This window comes from Chelonia mydas, chromosome 1, assembly GCF_015237465.2.
Source record: "Chelonia mydas isolate rCheMyd1 chromosome 1, rCheMyd1.pri.v2, whole genome shotgun sequence".
NCBI classification, from domain to species: domain Eukaryota; kingdom Metazoa; phylum Chordata; order Testudines; family Cheloniidae; genus Chelonia; species Chelonia mydas.
The window spans coordinates 259,424,891-259,445,317 of record NC_057849.1 but is presented as its reverse complement, the minus strand read 5'-3'; the positions used below and the strand labels follow the sequence as shown (position 1 = coordinate 259,445,317).

At 45.9% G+C, this 20,427-nt stretch overlaps 1 protein-coding gene across 3 annotated transcripts; it reads left to right on the top strand.

The window, feature by feature from the left end:
* The first annotated feature begins 69 nt into the window (after positions 1-69).
* On the top strand, positions 70-14,358 carry LOC114020423. 3 transcript variants are annotated; one of them, XM_037883191.2, is made up of 8 exons: positions 70-382; positions 4,418-4,482; positions 6,717-6,782; positions 10,622-10,714; positions 11,244-11,433; positions 12,475-12,585; positions 13,119-13,208; positions 14,024-14,358. In XM_037883191.2, the coding sequence occupies exons 2-8, from the start codon at positions 4,424-4,426 to the stop codon at positions 14,276-14,278; spliced, it is 864 nt and encodes a 287-aa protein (XP_037739119.1). In that variant the 5' UTR covers positions 70-382; positions 4,418-4,423; the 3' UTR covers positions 14,279-14,358. The 3 variants fall into 3 exon arrangements, with proteins under 3 accessions (XP_037739119.1, XP_043400446.1, XP_043400454.1); XM_043544511.1 differs by lacking the exon at positions 4,418-4,482; XM_043544519.1 differs by lacking the exon at positions 6,717-6,782 and having other exon boundaries at positions 71-382.
* The last annotated feature ends 6,069 nt before the right edge of the window (positions 14,359-20,427 follow it).

Sequence of the window (20,427 nt, the reverse complement as noted above, 5' to 3'; positions counted from 1 at the left end):
TGGGTGATCACTGCAGACTCTGATGCAGGGCGTGGGAGCCAGGGCTCTCTGCATAAATTCTCCAAGGAGGGGTCAGCCTAACTCTATTGAGGTTTTGAGCTGCAAAGGATCTTGAAAGCACCAAGGACCTAGTTAGGGCTGCTTTCCCTGCTTGTTTGTGCAAGCAAGAACATGCTTGATACTTGGAGCTCTTCCCCACACTCCTGTGGATCAGCTTCCATGCAACTCCTCTCTTCTGTCCCCTCCTGTTTGGAAGACACATTTGCTATTTTAATAGGAGCATGGATCAAATCAAGTTGACTAAGCCTGGCAGAGCTCATGCAGATACTTCACACTTGAAGAACCAACAACAAAGTAGAAGGGCTTCAGAGGAGATCTGCAGGTATGTTGGGGAATGGGAATTCAGTGGGTAATCGCAGCATGTTTAATAGGAGCTCTAATTTTCTGTTTAAAAATACTTGTGAAACTTGCATGCAGAAGAGACTGCATGTTTTTGTTTGCTAATATTTGCACATTTCAATCCGGGATAGAAGAACACAGATTTGCAACCAAAATGACAAGATTCTGCACTTCCCCTGCCCTCCCCCTGTATGAAACCTTAAAGTGCCTTGCTTTTGCCCCCGCTGGAAAATTGACATTTTTGTTTAAAGTGGTTTCACTGCAAAATGATTGTTCCCGCACATACTGCGAGAGGAGAACAGGGTTTGCTTTTTCACTGACCACTGCTGAACTTGATCTTTTCTGCTCATTTGAGTTCACCCGCAGGCACCACACACATGCATCCTGTATCATCCCATGGTCAGCTGCAAAAGTTTGGCCAGTATGTGTTTGTGCAGTAAGTCTTAACTATGGATGGAGCGAAGCTGCACAGTTCAGTGCCAAAGCTGGACTTCCCCTAAAATTTGAGCGTATTTGGATCTGGAGTTTTGGCTCTGATCATTGTACGATGGAGCAAGCTCAAGCTGCACAGTTTGGATCCTGTTTCAGTTTTAAAAGAGAGGTTTTCAACAGCAGTGACACCCACTGAAAAGCTAGAGAACTGCTCCTTCCGTTAATATTAAACAGTAGTTCATAAGCCAGTGGTGGTGTTGAACCTAAGTCTCACTGAAGAGTATCATTGCTTTCATCCTTGTATTTTGTTTTATCTCTGAACCCTCGTGGAGAATTATAGACTTGTGGTTCCAACTGGCCCCTGGCTCCCTCATGCTTTATATGGGGGAGAGGGGTTTCAGATCCTTGCTCAGTAGTAAACTTGTATTTGGCAGGGACTGTAAGTGCAGGTGCCGTGGTAGTATACACTGCACTTGGGGCTAGAGGGAAGGGAGAATCTTGTATACAGTGCCCTCCTAACAGTTAAATAAGGGGTGGCTTGGACAAGCTCCTTAAGGGTAGGGTGTCAGCTGGAATTCTGGTGAGGGTGGAAAGGGGTGAACTGTGGGGGAGAGAAAAGAGGCGATACCCTAGACATGCAGTTCACAAGCATAAAATGCCAAAATGAATCCTCCGAAAAGATCAGGAATAGTGATCAGAAGTGTGCATTGTGTATTTTCCTTGCTATTCTGTAAATTGCCGCTTCACCTGGGGCCAATCACCCTCCTCCCATCTATCTAGTGCATCTGTCACCTTTGAAATTGTTGGGACTCTACAAACACAATATTTATAACAAAATTCATCAAGCTGCATTTATATGGGGGCAAGGAGTGTCAGATCCTTGCTCAGTCATTAACTGAATTGCAGAAACATCTTGAACCTATAAACCTGAGCTGGAAATCGCTCCAGAACAATTTGGAATTTCTGCTCCTAGGAAGAACCAGGAAACAGAGAAGCATCCATGAAACTGAAAAATATCTTTATAATGTTACAATCTATTTGCACCTCTCTCCTTCTCTAAATGGGATTCTACAAAATAAAAAAAAAGTGCCTTTAACAAAAAAGAAATCTGCTTTAAGCAAAACAGCTAGACAGATTTTTTTTTTCATAACTGAAATGGTTTTAGTGTCAGTTTGAGTTTTGTGTAGTGAGTTCTTATTTTATCTTGCCCAGTTCATCCTGCCCCAGTGATTATTGCTAGCATTAACCTATTTTAAGGTTCTATTCTGCCACCCGTCATGGTAGTATCTTAGCACTTTCCACATAAAAATGAGTAGCAATAGCGAAGTCTCGAGTGGATTTCATGGAGACTCTGGCACTTCTCTTTCTGGGGTAACTTTGCTTGGGGTAGGGTTTTTATTTTTTTTTATTTCTTTATATATATTTTATTAACTACCCCTTCTTTTCTGTGATGGTACGGGTTTACTGGGTAGAAGGTGGTGTTGGTGCTGCCGCTCTTATGTTGGGAAGGCTTCTAATGAGTTAACTGTCAGCCCCGATACATCTGTACCCTACAAAGGTGAAAGTGAGGCTCCCCAGGGCAAGCTCACAAATTTGGATGGAACCAAGATGGAACAATTGGTGAAATCTGTGGAAGACAAACTTAGATAAGTTTGGTGATATGAAATTTTATTCCATTTTAGACCCCTACGCTTGGGGCCTACAACCAATTGTTCATGTTCATAATGGATCCCTGAGGTTTGCACCGATCTTGTCATTTGTCCTCCTTGCCCTTTATTGGGACGCCAGCCCCTTCTTTGCCTAGAGAGACAATGTGTGGCCCTCCTTGTCTCCAGAGGCTCCGTGCTGTGCCTTGGCGCCATTGCTTGGTGCTGACCCAGTGATGAGCTGCCAAAATCTTAACAACGGGTTCCCACCTCACCCCACAAGGGGGTCGTTGCCCCCCCCACCCCCCCGGGACTCCTGCCCCATCCAACCCCCCCGCGTTCCTTGACACCCCCCCCAGAACTCCTGTCCCATCCACCCCTCACCCCTGTCCCCTGACTGTCCTCAGAACCGGGCAGGAGGGTCTCGTGGGCCACCGTAGTGGGTGCCCACCCCACCCCTAAGAGCCAGAGGCACCTGCCGGGGGGCGAGGTGGAGAGTCCCGGCAGTGCTTATCTGGGGCAACTCCCAGGAAGCATCCAACAGGTCCCTCTGGATCCTAGGGGCGGGGGAGCGTAGCTGGGGGGGAGTGGCCGCTCCCCCCACTGATCACATCAAAAGTGGCGCCTTAGGTGCCAACACCCACGGGGAAAATTTGGTGGGTGCAGAGCACCCACCGGCAGCTCCCCACCCCATGCCTGGCCCCAGCTCACCTCCGCTCCCCTGAAGCCACCGCCCCGCTCTGCTTCTCCGCACCCCCCGGCTTCCCGTGAATCAGCTGTTCGGCAGGAAGCCGGGGAGGACTGAGAAGCAGGCCGCGGCTTCCCACTCAGGCCGAGGGTGGCGGAGGTGAGCTGGGGTGGGGAGCGGTTCCCCTGCACGCCCCCCTCCACGGGTGTCATAAATATAAAGGGAAGGGTAAACCCCTTTAAAATCCCTCCTGGCCAGAGGAAATCTCCTCTCACCTGTAAAGGGTTAAGAAGCTAAAGGTAAGTCCAGGAAGTGGGGTGCAAGGTTTTGGGAAGTATTTTGGGGGGAAAGACGTGTCCAAACAGCTCTTCCCCAGTAACCAGTATTTGTTTGGTGGTGGTAGCGGCCAATCCAAGGACAAAGGGTGGAATATTTTGTACCTTGGGGAAGTTTTGCCCTTAGCTGGTAAAGATAAGCTTAGGAGGTTTTTCATGCAGGTCCCCACATCTGTACCCTAGAGTTCAGAGTGGGGGAGGAACCTTGACAACGGGTTATCTGCTGTGGCGTGGGCTGCCCTCCTTGCGCCCCCCCCCCCCCAGCTCACCTCCGCCTCCCTGGGCCTGAGCGGGAAGCTGCCGCTTGCTTCTCAGCCTGCCCCGGCTTCCTGCGCGAACAGCTGATTTGCGGGAAGCCTTGGGGGGGTGGAGAAGCAGAGCGGGGCGGCACGTTCAGGGGAGGAGGAGGAGCGGAGGTGAGCTGGGGTTGGGGGTGGGGTGGGGAGCTGCTGGTGGGTGCTCTGCACCCACCAAATTTTCCCCTTGTGTGCTCCAGGGCTGGAGCACCCGTGGAGACGGCGCCTAATGCGCCACTTTTGGCCGGTTAAATTTAGAAGCCCTTTTAGAACCAGTTGTCCCTCATGGAACAACCGGTTCTAAAAGGGCTTCTAAATTTAACAACCGGTTCTAGCAAACCGGCTCCAGCTCACCACTGTGCTGACCCCTAGAGAAAGAGACAGAGAGAGGGTGGCTCAGATCATCACAGGTCTCCCACAGGGCAGGGCAGAGCAGTGATCTCTAAGCCACCAGCCCAAGCAGATATGTTTTTACCATATAAGTCTTGGCTGTTTCATTTTTTTGTTGAAGGGCTGACTAATAATTTTGGAAGGGGCTTTAGCTTTTGCTTTTGCAGATGTTATTACTTTTATGGATATTTTATTAACTCTAATCCCTTTTCGTTATTCTCTGCCCAACAGAGTAACATGAATGCTCTAGTTAAATGTATGGCGGATCGCCAAGAGGTTTTGGAAGGAAGATTCAGGTAAGTGGGGAGGTTCAGGCCTTGATGACAGTGAAAAATATTGTGACTCCTTCTTAAATATCTACTATAGAAAAGAAGTCTTGAAAGTTTCCAAGTGTGGTTTTCTCTTCACCAAGTTTACGGAGTGCTTGTGGGTGTTGATACTAAAATATCAACATGCCCAGTGATTGGATTAGTTCCATTTGTCCAGCTTGGCATCTCTCTCTGTCAATGGGGGTTGTGGGAACGGAATGCCTGCACAGTTGTTGTATGTTTCTTTCCACCAGTCCAGGGAGTGTTTGACACTGGAGGGTCAGGTCCAGAGGCTGCCACCAACTTCAATTTGTCTTGAAGGGCAAATCTGACAGTGTGATGTAACACCATAGGCTTATTATGCCATATGATTGGCATCTTGAAATCATGTCATGGTGTGAGGCAATATGATGACTTTTATTTCCATTGCAAAGAATTTTCTAAGTAATACCCCCTTGCACATCAGCAGGACAGAGGATAAAGCCACCCAGTCTGTTACAGTAAGGGCAGGTAGTAAACTTATTTTTGGCAGGGACTGTGAGTGCAGCTGCCGTGGTAGCATACACTGCTCTTGGGGCTAGAGGGAAAGGAGAATCTTGTATACGGTGCCCTCCTAACAGTTAAATAAGGGGTGGCTTGGACAAGCTCCTAAAGGGAAGGGTGTCAGCTAGGATTCTGGTGAGGGTGAAAAGGGGTGAACTGTCGGGGAGAGAAGAGAGGCGGTATCCTAGACACGCAGTTCACAAGCATAAAATGCCAAAATGAAACCTCCGAAAAGATCTAGAATAGTGATCAGAAGTGTGAATTGTGTATTTTCCTTGCTATTCTGTAAATTGCCGCTTCACCTGGGGCCAGTCACCCTCCTCCCATCTGTCTAGTGCATCTGTCACCTTTGAACTTGTTGGGACTCTACAAACACAATATTTCTAACAAAATTCATCAAGCTGCATTTATATGGGGGCTAGGGGTGTCAGATCCTTGCTCAGTCATTAATTGAATTGCAGGAACATCTTGAACCTATAAACCTGAGCTGGAAATCGCTCCAGAACAATATTGGCATTTATCCTCCTAGGAAGAACCAGGAAACTGAGAAGCATCCATGAAACTGAAAAATATCTTTGTAATGTTACAATCTATTTGCGCCTCTCTCCTTCTCGAAATGGGATTCTACAAAATAAAAAAAAGTGCCTTTAACGAAAAAGAAATCCGCTTTAAGCAAAACAGCTAGACAGATTTTTTTTCATAACTGAAATGGTTTTAGTGTCAGTTTGAGTTTTGTGTAGTGAGTTCTTATTTTATCTTGCCCAGTTCATCCTGCCCCAGTGATTATTGCTAGCATTAACCTATTTTAAGGTTCTATCCTGCCACCCGTCATGGTAGTATCTTAGCACTTTCCACATAAAAATGAGTCGCAAATGCAAAATCTCGAGTGGATTTCACGGAGGCTCTGGCACTTCTCTTTCTAGGGTAACTTTGCTTGGGGTAGGGTTTTTTATTTTTTTTATATATATGTTTTATTAACTTCCTCTTCTTTTCTGTGATGGTACGGGTTTACTGGGTAGAAGGTGGTGTTGGTGCTGCCGCTCTTATGTTGGGAAGGCTTCTAATGAGTTAACTGTCATCCCTGATACATCTGTGCCCTACAAAGGTGAAAGTGAGGCTCCCCAGGGCAAGCTCACAAATTTGGATGGAACCAAGAAGGAACAATTGGTGAAATCTGTGGAAGACAAACTTAGATAAGTTTGGTGATATGAAATTTTATTCCATTTTAGACCCCTACCCTTGGGGTCTCCAAACAATTGTTCATGTTCATAATGGATCCCTGAGGTTTGCACCATTCTTGTCATTTGTCCTCCTTGCCCTTTACTGAGACGCTAGCCCTTTCTTTGCCGAGAGAGACAATGTGTGGCCCTCCTTGTCTCCAGAGGCTCTGTGCTGTGCCTTGGCGCCATTGCTTGGCGCTAACTCCTAGAGAAAGAGACAGAGAGAGGGTGGCTCAGATCATCACAGGTCTCCCACAGGGCAGGGCAGAGCAGTGATCTCTAAGCCACCAGCCCAAGCAAATATGTTTTTAACCATATAAGTCTTGGCTGTTTCGTTTTTTTGCTGAAGGGCTGACTAATAATTTTGGAAGGGGCTTTAGCTTTTGCTTTTGCAGATGTTATTACTTTTATGGATATTTTATTAACTCTAATCCCTTTTCATTATTCTCTGCCCAACAGAAGTAACATGAATGCTCTAGTTAAATGTATGGCGGATCGCCAAGAGGTTTTGGAAGGAAGATTCAGGTAAGTGGGGAGGTTCAGGCCTCGATGACAGTGAAAAATATTGTGACTCCTTCTTAAATATCTACTATAGAAAAGAAGTCTTGAAAGTTTCCAAGTGTGGTTTTCTCTTCACCAAGTTTACGGAGTGCTTGTGGGTGTTGATACTAAAATATCAACATGCCCAGTGATTGGACTAGCTCCATTTCTCCTGCTGGGCATCTCTCTCCGTCAATGGGGGTTGTGCAAACGGAATGCCTGCACAGTTGTTGTATGTTTCTTTCCACCAGTCCAGGGAATGTTTGACGCTGGAGGGTCAGGTCCAGAGCTGCCACCAACTTCAATTTGTCTTGAAGGGCAAATCTGACAGTGTGATGTAACACCACAGCCTTATTTTGCCATGTGATTGGCATCTTGAAATCATGTCATGGTGTGAGGCAATATGATGACTTTTATTTCCATTGCAAAGAATTTTCTAAGTAAGTAATACCCCCTTGCACATCAGCAGGACAGAGGATAAAGCCACCTAGTCTGATACAGTAAGGGCAGGTAATAAACTTATATTTGGCAGAGACTGTGAGTGCAGCTGCCGTGGTAGCATACACTGTTCTTGGGGCTAGAGGGAAGGGAGTATCTTTTATACAGTGCCCTCCTAACAGTTAATTAAGGGGTGGCTTGGACAAGTTCCTAAAGGGAAGGGTGTCAGCTAGGATTCTGGTGAGGGTGGAAAGGGGTGAATTGTGGGGGAGAGGAGAGAGGCGGTATCCTAGAGACACAGTTCACAAGCATAAAATGCGAAAATGAAACCTCCGAAAAGATCAAGAATAGTGATGAGCAAATTTCAAACAGGTTGGTTCCAATAAACACTCAAAAATAAAGACGTTTTTTGAGCCTTATCTGAACCCCATATAACTGGGTTGGAAATTCTGTGAGAACAGGTTTTGGTGTGAGATTTCCTGCAACTTCTGTGCCTGCTCTGGATGGCATTGCAATGATAGCAGCATCTCTCCATATCATTTTGGAGCTTTCAATCCCAGCTAGAAAAAGGAAATACAGAGGCAGCCAGGATGAGGGAAATAGCTAATGAATCTTTTTCAAAGCTGAAAGTTTTTCTTAGAATTTTGTCAACTCAAGACTTGATTGATGTAGGACAAAGGTTCAGGTTGTTAACAGAAAGTAATCCATGATACAGAGATTGGAGCTAGATCCAGATTTTCCCCCAATTTCAGACCAATTTGGACAGGGGCGCCATCAGTGGCAGATTAAGCTTTGGTGGGGCCCTGGGCCAGACCAAGTGGGAACTCCCCACCCCTTCCTCCTGCAGTCCCCTGCCCCTCCTGCCAGGGAAATTCGGGCTCCCCCCGCTCCCCCCACAGGAGCGCTAGGCAAGTGGAGCACGTCGGGGTGTAGGTGTGCCCCTTTTTCCAGGGCCCCCCAATTGGCCAGAGCCCCTGGGCGTGGGCTCCCTTGCCCCAGTGGCTAATCTGCCAGTGGGCACCATTTAAAGGGAGCAGGGAGGGCTTCTGCTCCTCCCCCCGCAGGTGTCGCTCCCAGCTTGTGCCCCTGGGGCAGGGTGTCAGTATTTTGTTTACAAACAGAGGCAAGATTAAGATAAGAAAGGGCTGGTGATTAGATCAAGGATCTGGAAGTCATTAATGAGCCTGTAAAACAGGAATCCCTCTGCAGGGGGTGTTGAAGAGAGAATGCAGGGGTCTCAGAAGAAATACAGTGAAGCCCTCTGAGCCAAGTTTACATTCAGAAAAGAGGGAAATTTGAGGGATGTATGTGAAAAGCAGGGGTCAAAACCCAGGGAAGGGATAGCAGTGTGGTATGAAGAAGTTTTCACTCTACCTGTGGTACTTATGTGGCCCCATCACCATAGTATCTGAGCACCTGACAACGTCTAACCTATTTCTCCTCATAGCCCTGGTGAGGTACAGCAGTGCTGTTATCCCCATTGTACAGATCGGGCACTGAGGTCTTGTTTGGTCGGCAAAAGTTATGCCGCTTTAATTAAAACCGCTGTTGCATGTCCACACTAGCTCCTTGTGTCGATAGAGTGCATCCACACTTGGAACTCTTGCATCGACACAGAGCAGTGCACTATGGGTAGCTATCCCCCAGGCCCCAGCAAGTCTAAGCCAGTCCAGGCGATCCCATTAAAATGGGGTCACGACCCACTTTGGGGTCCTGCCCCACAGTTAGAGAACTGTTAATCTAGTACATCTGTCACCTTTGAACTTGTTCGGAGTCTACAAACACAACCTTTTGAACAACATCCATGAAGGTGCATGAAGACAGCAGCACAGAGGTCAGTGCTCAGGGAAAAGGGGATTGTCAGGAGGGAGGGACAAGCAATGTTGCTTGTCCATCAAATGATGTTTATTACCCAAGGTTATGACACACAGGACCTGAACCTGCTCCTAACAAAGTAAATGGGATTTTTGATGTTGACATCAGTGGATGCTGGATCAGACCGTAGTTTGTAATACACATTATCTTTCTCCTACATATCTGGGCTAGCAAATCCCTGTAATATCTAAATGAATCCCATCTTGTGCCTTGTGAGACAAATAATCATGTCATGACGTTACATCATTGTACGACAACATTGCATCCTTCTACTACAATGCAACAATGTCACGTGAGGTGGCAGCAGCATCACAGCGTTGCAAGGCCATAAATACATCTGGGACAATGACTGTCATAAGAACATAAGAATGTCCATACTGGGTCAGACCAAAGGTCCATCCAGCCCAGTATCCTGTCTACCGACAGTGGCCAATGCCAGGTGCCCCAGAGGGAGTGAACCTAACAGGTAATGATCAAGTGATCTCTCTCCTGCCATCCATCTCCACCCTCTGACAAACAGAGGCTAGGGACACCATTCCTTACCCATCCTGGCTAATAGCCATTAATGGACTTAACCCCCATGAATTTATCCAGTTCTCTTTTAAACCCTGTTATAGTCCTAGCCTTCACAACCTCCTCAGGCAAGGAGTTCCACAGGTTGACTGTGTGCTGAGTGAAGAAGAACTTCCTTTTATTTCTTTTAAACCTGCTGCCCATTAATTTCATTTGGTGGCCCCTAGTTCTTATATTATGGGAACAAGTAAATATCTTTTCCTTATTCACTTTCTCCACACCACTCATGATTTTATATACCTCTATCATATCCCCCCTGAGTCTCCTCTTTTCCAAGCTGAAAAGTCCTAGCCTCTTTAATCTCCCCTCATATGGGACCCGTTCCAAACCCCTAATCATTTTAGTTGCTCTTCTCTGAATCTTTTCCAATGCCAGTATATCTTTTTTTGAGATGAGGAGACCACATCTGTATGCAGTACTCAAGATGTGGGCGTACCATGGATTTATAAAAGGGCAATAAGATATTCTCAGTCTTATTCTCTATCCCTTTTTTAATGATTCCTAACATCCTGTTTGCTTTTTTGACTGCCGCTGCACACTGTGTGGACGTCTTCAGAGAACTATCCACGATGACTCCAAGATCGTTTTCCTGATTAGTTGTAGCTAAATTATCCCCCATCATATTGTATGTATAGTTGGGGTTATTTTTTCCATTGTTCATTACTTTACATTTATCCACATTAAATTTCATTTGCCATTTTGTTGCCCAATCACTTAGTTTTTTGAGATCTTTTTGAAGTTCTTCACAGTCTATTTTGGTCTTAACTATCTTGAGCAGTTTAGTATCATCTGCAAACTTTGCCACCCTGTGAGCTGGGCTTGCAGAGAAGTTGGGACTATCTCATAACTTGATTCTGGAATGGGTGGCTAACCCTAGTCTTGCCTTGTGCATCATTGGTTGGTTAGTGATATTTATTTTGTTCGTGAATCAATTCCAGGGAACTTTCCAGAATGGTCAGCGCAGAAGAGTTTCATCAGAAGGAGGAAGAATGTGAAAAGCTGAAGGAACAGAAAGGAGTCTTGGAGCAAAAGTAGGGGATTTGTAAATATTTCCTCCAGAGCTCATCTTTCTACAAAGAGCCTGATCCTTTTCCCAATGCTATAACCCCTCTATGCCACCTTGGCAGCCGAAGTATCCCCTCCCCAGATTCTCAGCCTCCCTGGGGCATGTGTACTATTGGCTACAGTGAGATGGGGGATTATGGCAGTTCTGTGTCTGTCCCAGTGTCCAAGTGCAGATGAAAGAGGCAAGCTCTCAAGACAAAACCCAAGTGCTGTTTAGATCATGCTTGCTGCCACATGTGGAATATCGCTGTGAGAGTGATATTTTTCCAGACAGAAGCTGGCACACTCAGATGCTTACTGGTCAGGGGAATATGAGTTTGGGGTTGGGAAGTGCAGAGGTTGTGTGCTTGTGAATTACATGGCAATTCTTAAAGTAGTTCAGGTTTATTATTAGTTATCTCTTTATGAATTAAAAGCCCATTAGTCTTGGTATGTGTCCTTTGTATCTAGCTCTTTCATTTTAATATGAAGTTTTTAACTCCCTTCTGGCCCTAGATTGGACCATGTCTTGGCCAATGCAATGAGCAGCCATAAGTTCTCTGAGAATTTGAATGACCCCTGTCGATTATCAGCTGTGCTGGAGATGTACGACAAGCTCACGACACTTGAATGGCAGAAAGTCAAATGTGCTGCAAGATTCTCCACCTTTCCAATGACGTATGAAGACGGTAGCACCATAATTAAGGTTTGTTCCTGTTCATATCCTAGAACTCAAATGTATAAAGTCTTGAAAAAATAATAGCACTGTAGGAAACTAGATATGACCCAAGCACCTCTTGATGCCAACTGGCGGAGGATATAGGGGTACAGGGATCCCCTGGGTTCATCAAAAGAATGTCATGTATGGTCTCTAATGAAAGCCTGTGTCACACGTCACATCATAATCATTGTAAAAGGAATGTATGGAGAATGTGTGAGGAGTTAAGTATATCTGCTGAAAATTAGGTTCTGTAGGACTGGTAGTTGAAGGCAGGTCACTCAAATGTAGCGCACCATGAGACAAACTGTCCAGACAGGAGGAGGGAGATACTTACCTGTCCAGTTTTCAGATTAATTCCAGTATCCTCAGCAGCAGACTCCACTCTGAAGCCTCCCTGAACAGGTGGTTCATGCGCCCCCCATGTTGACTACTCAGTTGTTAGCTCTTATTTTCCAGCCCAGCAAGGCCTATGGAATGCCATGGAGACCAACCTAATGGTGCTGCACAGTCCTGGCATTCAGACGAGCAGGTTCAATTTCTTGTTGCCATTTCTCAATCCAACTAGGCATCAGCTGAGAGTGTTGCAGCATCTTGTCTGGTTTCCTTGTGACTAGTGCTCTGCCATGCCACTTAGGAGATCTAGCTTTGATTTCTAATTATTGCTCCAATGCTGGGTGTATTGGGGGAAAAATCATCACTGTGCAATTAAGAGGACAGCACAGGTGCACAGAAATGGAGTGACTGCTGTCCGAAATGTCTGCACCACTTGTGCAGTGGGAGGTGCCCACCCTGGCACTCACTGAATTGATTAACCTCCACAGATTACCGCGATAGCTTCAATCCCTGACAGCTGTCTGAAGCATTTTTGCACTTGGATTCAAGGTGCATTTATGTTGGTTGAGGGATGTTATGGTTGAATGACCTCTCTACTGCAGATGAGGTTTAAGTCTTATACGTACTGCACCATGCTTCTAATTTGATCCTCATCGGTATTTACAGTGATCTATTGTTATCTTTGCACTGCAGACTGTGTTTTCCAAATGTGAAGAAGAGCTGTCACAAAAACAGGAGAAAATTTTTGAACCCCTTGAGATTCCAGTTTCAAAGAAAACTACAAGCCCCTTTGACAGCCAACAGGTATTTAACATTATAGGGCAGCAGGACTTGGGTAGCAGTGGGAAGCTGGGTAACCTGTTTAGATCTGCCACCTCTCTACCGCCTTATTCACAAGAGGGAAATATATCAAGTGTCCCACAGTTGCTCAACCTGGTTCAGCGCCACCAGTGTGAGCGATGCTGGAAGCCCTAACGTAGACAGGCAGCTACAATGGAAATAACCTGAGCTAAATTGTGAGATGTGCAGGACAAGCAGAGCAGAGGGGAGAACTGTGATTCCTTTATATTTGTAATTGGTGTGATAGGAGAATGGCTGAGTCATATGTAGTGTGGTAGGTCACATGATTGAGACACATTAATCCTGTCATTGACTGCCTGGAATGCACTTACAAGAGTTAGAAGTGTCCTTTCAACCCCATGTCCCAGTCTGGACATTTGCCCGAACCCTTGGCGCTGGAAGTTTCCAAATCACAGTTGGGCCAATAACCAGGAAGTGGATTATTCCCATTTCATATCAGCTAACTCAGGCTGTTTTGTTCTTTGTTTGGTTTGTAGTTGATCCCTGGGCTGGCAAGAGAGATAAAGAATCACCTTAAAAATCTCTATTTTAACTATGGAGAAGACTATTACCAAGACAAGATTTGGGTGAGTAAATACCAAGCCTGGGAAGGGGGTTCCATTTCCAAACATGTCTGTGAAACTCACGGTATTAAAAGTCACACCACTGAGTTCTGTGCTGTACCATCCACTTCTACCATGGGGGTGGGATTCACCAAACCCCAAGAATTTTCCTGTCCAGCCCCTCCCTTTTACTCCTCTTTCCACCCCCCCTCAAAGCTGACATTGTGGAAACCTCTCTGGCTGAGGAGGTCTGGATATTCCTCCCTTCACACCCCACTGATACCACTCCTTACATCAGTCAGAAGGGGCTCATAGAGTGTCTATATCTGGTTTCCATGTTGGGTCATGAGAGGTGGACGTATACTACCTTATGTTATGTGGAACTGGGAAAGCAGTAAGTGGGTGGAATCCAAGTTTCAATAACCATATTCCAACTCTACAAAACCAGACTCTGTCCTGTTTCTTGTGGTAAAAGTCTATGTGGGCTGCAATGGAGCTGCTGCATCACTTTGCAGCTCTTCTTTCTCCCGCCGCCTGCAAAGCTCTGCTTGGATATGGGGATCAAAGGCAGCCCATGGCTACTAGAATTATGCCAGGCCTCTGGTATGCTGAGCCCCAGAACCTAGAACTTCTCCGGATGGGAGATCAGAGAAAATAAAGGATCCTCAGACATGCCTTTCCCACTACCATCAGTTCTGGCTTAGGAATTCAGTTACTGATATTAATCCATATTTAGAAGCGGCAAAGTGAGTTAAAGGGTGGTGGTAGAGTCTGTTTAACAATTATCATAACATCACAGAGCACATAAGATAAAAATCCCTGTCCTTGCTTTATTTCAGCCTGCTCCTTCTTGTGATCAACAGATGTTTCAGCCACTTGTAAAGTTCACAGCAGAGTGCTACAAAATTTACTGTTTGTTGCTTCTTCAGAACCCGCCCATTAAAGCTGTGTGGCACACAGAGGAAAGAAACCTAATCTCTTGCATACAGCACGTGGACAATAAAAACGTGGAGGATAGGATGCCATTAAACTTTCTGTGGCCCGTGCTGGTCTGTGGGGAAGAGCTAATTAGAAAGGGTGTAATCTATGGTTAAAAGTAATGGCTGTTTGGAGTCAAATTATACCCCTGTGTCAAAAAGCAATAAAAAGCAAGTAAATCTGCAGCCTGGTGGTATGTGTCTTTTTTTTTTTAATCCAGCAAATGCCTGGGTTTCAGTTCTTGTAATTTAGCTTGGGGCGGATGGGGAGGGGGGACACACACAGGAGAGTGTAGGATTTACAAATAGGGTATTAAATGTCTCCAGATACCTCATGGAAAACATTTTTCTTAGACATACTTTTGCTCCTGCCTGTCTCAACTTGTAGGTACTTTTCATCCCTGATTACTTCCAAGTGTCATTTGCGTGAAAACAGAATCTCCATTTTTAAATTATCTGCTGCTTATTCTCCACGGTTGGGAGTCACAGTTCACTGCATGTGACATCATCACAATGTAGCTCCACAACAAACAGGATCATGCCTTCTGCTGGAGAATAAGCCGTGGGAGGAGATATAGATGAGCTGTTAAGGAGCAAGTATCTTGTTTGCATGAAAATGTCTTTAGTAATTAAGAATAAGGAAAGGGAAATGCAGGATATGGAAATATAAACCTTGAGTTCCAGGTCTCACTGAACTCACCAGGATCACAGAGATCAAAGGCTGAATATACATAAGTGACCAGTTGTAGTAGATGTCAAAGGGTGATTGGAGCCCAGTAGAAATGCAGCCTCACCTCCTATCCGCCCATTACAGCCTAGCTGCTTCTCATGAAGTGCTAGGTTTAACTAATCCTTCCACCATCTGTAACATTTGGTCCCCTATTCCTCAAAAAGAACAGGAGTACTTGTGGCACCTTAGAGACTAACAAATTTATTTGAACATAAGCTTTCGTGAGTCTCTAATTTGTTAGTCTCTAAGGTGCCACAAGTCCTCCTTTTCTTTTTTTGTGTATACAGACTAACACAGCTGCTACTCTGTCCCCTATTCCTGCCTCTCTTCTTCATCCCCAGATTAGATAGGCTGGGCAGGGAGGAGAGTGCTGCTACAAAGCTGCTATTATAAAGGCACAAACAATGCTCTCAGACCCACCGGCAGAAATAAAAAGTCACAAGGAGTTTCTCTAAAAGTTGTATTTTTTACTAATAGGGGGCGTGCTGAGGGGAAAAATGGGGTGTGGGAGGAGTAAGTGTGTGTGTGTGTATCAGAGAGAGAGAATCTCACTAGCCCAGCCTCATCTCCCTGATCCAAAAGGGCAATATCCCACCAATGCTCTGGAGACCCTGCCAATATACCCAAGGGTCTTCCTAATCCCCAAATTGTGCTGACAATTTAGCTCTGTGTTTGTGAGTAAGAATTGACCATCGTTAAGCAGCATTTATACCAGAGTGACAAGTCAGGCCAAGTTCAATGTGTGCTGTGGTTTTTAAATAATTAAATCTAATTTATTCAATCATTTCAACCTTATTAAGAACAAAATTCTGATTAATTCCAGGTCCTCCCTCCACAGCAATCAGCAACACTCAGTTGTCCCCTAAGAATCTGAACAGAGTCCGAGGTTACAAGAGGAAAATATATAATGGTTTGTACTCCTACTGCGGTGGATGGGTACCTAAGCCATGAGGTAAGTGGGGAAGTGGGATACCGGGAGGAAACACAAGGAGGAGGGTGCAACAGGAGAGGCCTCCCAATTCATATTGAGAAAGTAGGGCAATCGGCTAGTTATCATAGAATCATAAAATATCAGCGTTCAAAGGGACCTCAGGAGGTCATCTAGTCCAACCCCCCGCTCAAAGCAGGACCAATGCCCAACTAAATGCCCGACCAATGCCCAACTAAATCATCCCAGTCAGGGCTTTGTCAAGCGTGACCTTACAAACCTCTAAGGAAGGAGATATCACCACCTCCCTAGGTAACCCGTTCCAGTGCTTCACCACCCTCCTAGTGAAAAAGTTTTTCCTAATATCCAACCTAAACCTCCCCCACTGCAACTTGAGACCATTACTCCTTGTTCTGTCATCTGCTACCACTGAGAACAGTCTAGATCCATCCTCTTTGGAACCCCCTTTCAGGTAGTTGAAAGCAACTATCAAATCCCCCCTCATTCTTCTTTTCTGCAGATTAAATAATTCCAGTTCCCTCAGCCTCTCCTCATAAATCATGTGCTCCAGCCCCCTAATCATTTTTGTTGCCCTCCGCTGGACTCTTTCCAATTTTTCCACATCCTTCTTGTAGTGTGGGGCCCAAAACTGGACACAGTACTCCAGATGAGGCCTCACCAATGCCGAATAGAGGGGAATGATCACGTCCCTCGATCTGCTGGCAATGCTGCTACTTATACAGCCCAAAATGCCAATAGCCTTCTTGGCAACAAGGGCACACTGTTGACTCATATCCAGCTTCTTGTCCACTGTAACCCCTAGGTCCTTTTCTGCCGAACTGCTGTCTAGCCATTTGGTCCCTAGTCTGTAGCGGTGCATGGGATTCTTTCGTCCTAAGTGCATGACTCTGCACTTGTCCTTGTTGAACCTCATCAGATTTCTTTTGGCCCAATCCTCCAATTTGTCTAGGTCCCTCTGTTATGCTTATACAAAGCACACGAGATCTTTTATAGGGGAGAAGGCAACACGTCGCATTTATTGAGAATACAGCAGTTAGCATATGCTTTTCAGTCACACGTACACACACCATGCACACTGTCCCGCCCGTCAATGTTATAGTTACCAGTCCGGATCAACCTAGTGGCCAGCTAGGTTGATCAGTGGTAGGGAGGAGCCGGGTTCCGTTGATCATGACACGATGCTCCAGCGAAGTCTTGGCAGGACGAACCCAAAGTTTCATGGCAAGGCACCCGGTTTATATAGTGATTTTCCTTCACTGGGACCAATGAGTTTTGCTCCGTCATGCTGTAATCAATTGTTTGACGAGTGCTTGTTTTCTTAAATTGACCTTCTCATTCTTTATCACAGTTATCTTGTCCCCATTGATAGGTGCCTGTCTCATCTTTAGAGTCGTCAATCTGCCCTCCTCTAACACTTCAATAGGAGCATATTGCAGCCTCCTGGTGCCCTTGCGTTTGTCTCTGGTTCCTCTTTCATACATCTGGTTCAGTGATGGCCTTCACATTTATCTCTTAACACGTACATTCCTCATTCACACACAAAACAGACTTAATTTACACAGAACATTTTGAACAGAAACATCAAATTGCAGTGAAAAAGAAAGACAATCATTGCATTCTTTTACTTACTTTAAAATGCTAAACCTACAACAAATTGGTGACCCTCAAAGGTCTGTGTCTGCCTTGAAATCAGTCCAGACACAGATTCTGGCTGATGTATTTCTACCAATGGCCCATTAGGCCATTCCTTTCTGTTATTCGAAAAGGGTGGCTGGCAGGATATGATCAAATCATACACCAATACATTTAATACATGCTACATTATTATTCTTTATCCTTCATTCTAAATTATATTAATACAAACATAAAATCCTACTATTACACCTCTGTACCCTATCTCTATCCTCCAGCATATCTACCACTCCTCCCAGTTTAGTGTCATCTGCAAACTTGCTGAGGGTGCAATCCACACCATCCTCCAGATCATTAATGAAGATATTGAATAAAACCGGCCCCAGGACTGACGCTTGGGGCACTCCGCTTGATACCGGCTGCCAACTAGACATGGAGCCATTGATCACTACCCCTTGAGCCCGACAATCTAGCCAACTTTCTACCCACCTTATAGTGCATTCATCCAGCCCATACTTCTTTAACTTGCTGGCAAGAATACTGTGGGAGACCGTATCAAAAGCTTTGCTAAAGTCAAGGAATAACATGTCCACTGCTTTCCCGTCATCCTCAGAGCCAGTTATCTCGTCATAGAAGGCAATCAGGTTAGTCACGCATGACTTGCTCTTGGTGAGTCCATGCTAACTCTTCCTGATCACTTTCCTTTCCTCTAAGCGCTTCAAAATGGATTCCTTGAGGACCTGCTCCATGATTTATCTTAGGTGCCTGTACATGAACGCAAAAAGCCTGGGAAACAAGCCAGGAAGAATTGGAAGTCCTGGCACAGTCAAGGAACTATGATGTGATTGAAATAACAGAGACTGGAAGGGGTAACTCACATGACTGGAGCACTGTCATGGACGGGTATAAACTGTTCAGGAAGGACAGGTAGGGGAGAAAAGGTGGAGGAGTTGCACTGTATGTAAGAGAGCAGTATGATTGCTCAGAACTCCAGTATGAAACTGGAGAAAAGCCTGTTGAGAGTCTTTGGGTTAAGTTTAGAGGCGAGAGCAACAAGGATGATGTCGTGGTGGGTGTCCAGTATAGACCACCAGACCAGGAGAAGGAGGTAGAAAGGCTTTCTTTGGACAACTAACAGAAGTTTCCAGATCACAGGCCCTGGTTCTCATGGGGGACTTCAATCACCCTGACATCTGCTGGGAGAGCAATACAGCAGTGCACAGACAATCCAAGAAGTTGTTGGAGAGTGTTGGGGACAACTTCCTGGTGCAAGTGCTGGAGGAACCAACTAGGGGCCATGCTCCTCTTGACCTACTGCTCACAAACAGGGAAGAATTGGTAGGGGAAGTAGAAGTGGGTGGCAACCTGGGCAGCAGTGACCATGAGATGGTCAAGTTCAGGATTCTGTCAAAAGGAAGAAAGGAGAGCAGCAGAATATGGACTCTGGACTTCAGAAATGCAGACCTTGACTCCCTCAGGGACTGATGGGCAGGATCCCCTGGGAGGCTAATCTGAGGGGGAAAGGAGTCCAAGAGAGCTGACTGTATTTTAAAGAAGCCGTTTTGAGGGCACAGGAACAAACCATCCCAGTGTGCAGAAATAATAGCAAATATGGCAGGCAACCAGCTTGGCTTAACAGAGAAATCTTCGGTGAGCTTAAACACAAAAAGGAAGTTTACAAGAAGTGTAAACTTGGACAGATGACTAGGGAGGAGTATAAAAATATTGCTCAAGCATCCAGGGGTGTAATCAGGAAGGCCAAAGCACAATGGGCGTTGCAACTAGCAAGGGATGTGAAGGGTAACAAGAAGGGTTTCTACAGGTATGTTAGCAACAAGAAGAAGGTCAGAGAAAGTGTGGGAGCCTTACTGAATGGGGGAGGTAACCTAGTGACAGAAGATGAGGAAAAAGCTGAAGTACTCAATCCTTTTTTTGCCTCGATCTCCTGAGGTCTCTTCCAACGCTAATCTTCTATGATCCTAAACAATCCAATGGCTTCATCCAAGCATTCCAAAGTGCTCCTCAAAGATTAATGAACTAAACATCACAAATACCGCTCTGAGGTAAATATTCTCGACATTTTACTGATGGGAAGCTGCACCAGAGAGTGATAAATGCCCAGGGCCAAAACTTTCAAACTTGGGTACCTAAAATTAGGCAAAGCAGTGCACAGTTAGGCACCTAAGTGGTTTGGTTTTCAATGTTGCTGTGCATCTATAACTCCTGCTGCGCCAATATGAGCTGCAGGAACTCCGCACCGCTGAAAATGTTAGATGCCTAAATATGGATTCAGATGCCTAACCTTGGGTATGCACATTAGAGAATTTTGGTTGTGGTGACTTTGTATCAGGTCACACAGATCTTCTGACTTTCACTTTTGGGCATTAATCAGGGGCGCCATTTCAGATTTTGAGGGGGGGGGGCAACCTTAACCTTGATTCCTGGGGCTATTTTCTACTGCATCTAGTCCACAGTCACTTAAAAACTAGCCCTAAAGTAGCCCAATCTATTTATTTAAATAATTTTTTTTTATTAACACTAAGGTCTATACCAGGGGTCGGCAACCTATGGCATGCCTGCCAAAGATGGCATGGGAGCTGATTTTTAGTGGCACACTGCTGCTTGCCAGGTCCCAGCCCCCGGCCCTGCTCAGCCCACTGTAGACCCCCGCAGGCAGCAGCGAGCCATTAAAAATCCTGCCCCCTCCCCGCGGGGGCAGGGTGAAGAAGCTTGGTCATGCTGGCTGTTGCTGCAGGGCAGGCAAGCTCCCCCCCGCCCCCCCCCCGCCTCTTCCCCCAGCATGCTGGGTTCCTGCCCCACCTCCTCTCCCTCCCTGCCGCCGGTCAGCTGATGTCCCTTGCGGGGCAGGGGGAGAAGCAGAGCCGCAGCTTGCTCACTGCTCGGGGAGGAGGCGGAGAAGAGGTGGGGACGGGGCCTTGGGGAAGGGGGGTGGAA